The sequence below is a fragment of the Myotis brandtii genome, unplaced genomic scaffold, assembly GCF_000412655.1.
Source record: "Myotis brandtii unplaced genomic scaffold, ASM41265v1 scaffold225, whole genome shotgun sequence".
Taxonomy (NCBI): domain Eukaryota; kingdom Metazoa; phylum Chordata; class Mammalia; order Chiroptera; family Vespertilionidae; genus Myotis; species Myotis brandtii.
Window position 1 is genome coordinate 4,012,565 of NW_005358435.1, and position 4,803 is coordinate 4,017,367.

The 4,803-nt window shown below is 42.8% G+C and overlaps 1 protein-coding gene across 2 annotated transcripts in view; it reads left to right on the forward strand.

Annotated features, from left to right (window-relative positions):
- Positions 1 to 4,803, forward strand: part of NINL (ninein-like) — a 67,488-nt gene that overhangs the window by 49,065 nt on the left and 13,620 nt on the right. For both annotated transcript variants that reach the window (XM_014539694.1, XM_005866209.2), the window contains 2 exons: positions 1,713 to 1,817; positions 3,363 to 3,432. In XM_014539694.1, the coding sequence (XP_014395180.1) occupies positions 1,713 to 1,817; positions 3,363 to 3,432 (175 nt within the window). The remainder of the gene's footprint in view (positions 1 to 1,712; positions 1,818 to 3,362; positions 3,433 to 4,803) is intronic.

A 4,803-nucleotide genomic window follows, 5' to 3' on the forward strand; every position in this document is an offset into this window, starting at 1 on the left:
CACACATATACCTGCCTTGAATCAATTTGTTTTCCATACTGGAGCCAGAGTGACAGTTTCAAAACACAGATCTCATTTTTTTTTTTTTACCCCCTGCTTGAAAACCTTTGCTGCTTTTAAAATTCCAGTGATTTCTATTTCTTTATATTTCTCTTTAGTTCCTCGTGAAATAAAATGAAGTCATATTTATGCTTATGAAAGAGGTACTTGATATTATAACCATAATACATAAACATTAATGAGATTGTGTGGTTTTGAGTATTTTTAGATTGAAAACATTACAAGCTAATGCCAGATAGAGACCTATTGGGGGTAATAATTGTCAGCCAGACCAACATGTATTAAGAATAAAGTCTCTGAAAAAAAAAAAAAAAGAATAAAATCTCGGGCCCGGCTGGTGTGGCTCAGCGGAATGAGCATTGTCCCATGCAACAAGAGGTCACTGGTTCGATTCCTGGTCAGGGTGCATGCCCAGGTTATGAGCTCCATCCCCAGTAGGGGGGGACGGTCAGTGTTTCTCTTATCGAAGTTTCTCTCTTCTCTCTCCATCTCCCTCTCTTTCTCTAAAATCAATAAAAACATATTTTTAAAAAGACACGTCTTCAGGTGAGGATTTTTTTTTTAAATGTAGCTTTTAAAACAGGAATAAATTTTCTGGGCAGCACGTATGGGTTTTAGTCGCCTCATTTGTGGTATTTATTGGTAAGTTGCTCATCTGTCATACAGTGATGGTGTTACATAAACTGAGACTCTAGAGCAGCGGTTCTCAACTTGTGGGTTATGACCCCTGAAAATACATCCTGCATATCAGATATTTACATTACGATTCATAACAGTAGCAAAATTACAGTTATGAAGTAGCAACTAAAAAAAAAAAAGACCGTACCCTTTTATGTAATGATGTTTACTTTGAATTTATATTAGTTCACACAAACACTCCATCCATGCTTTTGTTCCGGCCCTCCGGTCCAGTTTAAGAACCCATTGTGGCCCTCGAGTCAAAAAGTTTGCCCACCCCTGGTCTAGTGTCATCAGAGAGCAAAGGTGGCTTTAGACACAGTTGGTTCATGTAGTAGCTGTTTATACTTGCTTTTTTCTCCCTGGAAGAATCCACCTGATACCAGGTTTCTCTCCATAAATCGATGTGGGCATCTTCCTAGGTTTCTCCTCCCAGTGCTGTGGCCTCAGAGAACAGGATAGGGGGCGGTACTCTACCTAAGGAGGAAAATGTGCCCATGTGTTTTGATCTTCTTACTCCTTGTGTTTCTTAGCTCCATGCTGGAGTTCACTGGTAGAAGGACGTATATCCTCTGCAATAACCTGACTCACACCCAACATTGTGCATTGGTACCAACCACAGAAACATTTCAGTTAGAGTTTATAAGATGCACGAACAGGTCAGCTGTAAACACAGAGTAAATGGAACCAAGGTTCTGAATATATTGTGAGTTGTTGATTGTGTGACCATTTTGGAAGCTAAGAAAGCTTTGCTTTCTGTAGCTTCTCTCTGGGGAGATGCAGACTGTAGCATGTTGTAACTGGATAGAGAGAAAGGAAAAGGAAAAGTATGTCCTGTGCCACCATCTAGAGAAGGGGAAATGTAGACGGCAGGACTACCATGACTTCCGACTTCAAGACCTGACTAATGTGGGCTGCATATGGCACCTAGTGCCTGAGTTTCCAGTCTTTTCTCTTTTCTGTTTTTCATGCAGAATTAAGTTGGATAGGCTTTCTGAAGAAAACACAGTGTTGAAAAATGAGCTGGGGAGAATGCAGCAAGAGCTTGAATCTACAGAAAGGACAAATGATGCACAAAGGTAAGGGCCCTGTCTCATTGGTTCGCTCAGAACTTACAGCCTATGACACATGTTACTCTTTGTAGAATGAGCTTAGACGGTATTGCTGTAGAAAGTGGGAGATGTTCACAGAGCGATCCCGCATTCCAGAAAACCCTAAGTGGGCGAGCCGTGCTGACCTCTGACCAGCCTGGACATGCATGAGAGGGCTCAGGCCTCCTTCCAAATGCTGGCAACCGCCTTCCTTCCTGAGAGTCTGGTCTCAGAAGTTTGGGTAGAAAGTGCGAGCATGCAGCACAGTCACCACCACAGTGAGCAGCTCCAGCACAGGCCCGCTTACCTCTGAAATCGATGTTCCCATGCTTCTCACCCTTGCAGAAATAGTCCACATTATGCTAAGGGCGGGGGAGCAGCAAGTACTTTTGTAGGGATAAGTGGTGCCCCAGAGGCCTTTCTGGGCAAGGAAATCTGTTCACTCATGTCCTGATAATGGTTTCAGCTATGCTTTTCTCCAAGATTCATTTCTGTCTATTGATTTTAGTGAGTCTGTTGGGGGTGAGGCGGACACAGAAAACCTGCTGGTGGATTTCTGCGTTCACTCCCGTAGCCCTATCTTATCCAAGGACAGTGGGTTGACCTTTTTTTTTAGCTCTGAAACTGAAGAAGAGCTCAGCTCTAAAAGGCTGAGAATGTGGTACTGATTTGATTAAATTGCCATGATTAATTAAGATATGGAATCCAGAACAGGTAGGCAAACAAGTGATTGCTATCACATTATAGCAGTTCTGAAATCTAAGAGTTTTTTTCACTCTAGGAACCATTTTTTCCCTACATTTGCTGCCAGCCCCCGCTTTGACAACAGACCTTAGTGGATGTAGGGCCCTTTGGGTCTTTATGCTGTTGGTAGTGAACAGTCGCATGCTGTGCCCGAGAGAGATTCATGGGTGCAGTTGAGGGGTGTTGTAGAGGCTTTTGTTCTGTAACACTGGCAGCATCCGCTGGTCCTGAGGATTGGGACCCGCTTGGATCAGCAGCGGGAATAGTGTACAGTAGGAACAGAGTGGTGGCTGTGGGTGCCAAGAGCAGGTGTGAGAGTGGTATGTGGCCACAGATCCAAGGTGCTGCGGTTACCATGGGCCAGTGATGGCGAACCTATGACACGCGTGTCTGTACAGTAGGAACAGAGTGGTGGCTGTGGGTGCCAAGAGCAGGTGTGAGAGTGGTATGTGGCCACAGATCCAAGGTGTTGCGGTTACCATGGGCCAGTGATGGCGAACCTACGACACGCGTGTCAGAGGTGACTCGCGAACTCATTTTTTTGGTTGATTTTTCTTTGTTAAATGGCATTTAAATATATAAAATAAATATCAAAAATGTAAGTCTTCGTTTTGCTATGGTTGCAAATATTAAAAAATTTCTATATGTGACACGGCACCAGAGTTAAGTTAGGGTTTTTCAAAATGCTGGCACGCCGAGCTCAAAAGGTTCGCCATCACTGCCATGGGCGATGACTGGGAAAAAGAAACTGTTGGTCAGAGTGATATTGTTAATTTTGCTTTTCAACAGGAAGGAAATTGAGCTTTTAAAGAGAGACAAGGAGAAGGCCTGCTCCGAAATGGAAGAGCTCAACAAACAGGTCAAATATCGACACTTGGCATGCCGCTAATGCTACCCTCCTTTTCTTCATTATTTTGAAATAATTTCAAACTTACTAAAAGGAAATAGAGAACTTTTTTTCTGAAAGATCTGAGTGAGTTGCTGACCCATTGCCCCCCTCGTCCCTCAAAAGTCAGGAAATGAATGTGGTACAGACCCCGCCTTAGTCTCCTCCTGTTCAGTTTTGCCAGCCGCCCCCCTCATTCAGAATCCCGCTTGGCATTTAGTCCCCTTCTGTCAGTCTGTCCTTGGTTTTTAGGACCTTGGCACTTTTGATGATAACAAGCAGTTACTTTGTATGAAGTTCTTCAGCTTAGTTTCTCTGATGTTTCTTGTGATTAGATTTAGATAATGCATCTTGGGTAAGAATATAAAAAAATGAGCCCTAGCTGATTTGGCCCAGCGGATAAAGCGTTGGCCTGTGGGCTGAAGGGTCCCAGGTTCGATTCCGGTCGAGGGCATATGCCCGGGTTGCGAGCTCAATCCCCTGTTGGGGGGGCGTGCAGGAGGCAGCCGATCAGTGATTCTCATCATTGATGTTTCTATCTCTCTCTCCCTCTCCCTTCCTTTCTGGAATCAATAAAAATATATTTTAAAAAAAGAATATAAAAAAAGTGATACTGTGTTCTTCTCATTTCATCCTGCCAGGGGGACAGTGATTTGTCCCATTACTAACAATTCTTGGTTAGTGGTGCTGGCTAGGCTGCTCCACAGTAAAGTCACTTTTCCCTGTGTAATTAATGAGCACTTTATGTGTGGGCACTTTGATATTATGTAAATATTCTGTTCTTCATCAAACTCTCACCCACTTACCTTAGCATTGTTTGTTTCTTGGTGGAGTCAGTTATTACTCTGATGGTGGCCAGTTGGTGACGAACTCCGCCATTCCTTTTGTTTTATTATTTGGTATTCCAGTGTAAGGAAGAAATTTCTCTTCTCCCCATTTATTTATTTATTTACACCATTATATTCCTATCATAGGGCCCTGTTTTATTCAATGGGCTATAATATGTTACCATCATTTACTGATGGCTTAGAGACAGCTGTCATCTCCTATGTCCTCACATGGTCTTCCCTGCTTCATGTCTGTCCTATCTCTTCTTATTAGGACACCATTATATTGGATTAGGGCCTACTCGAATGACTTCCTTTTACCTTAAACACCTCTTTTTTTTTAGAGGCTTTTTTTAAAACACCTCTTTAAAGACCCTATTTCTTTCTCTTTAAAAATACATATATGTATTTTAAAATATATTTTATTGATTTTTCACAGAGAGGAAGGGAGAGGGATAGAGAGTTAGAAACATCGATGAGAGAGAAACATCGATCAGCTGCCTCCTGCACACTCCCC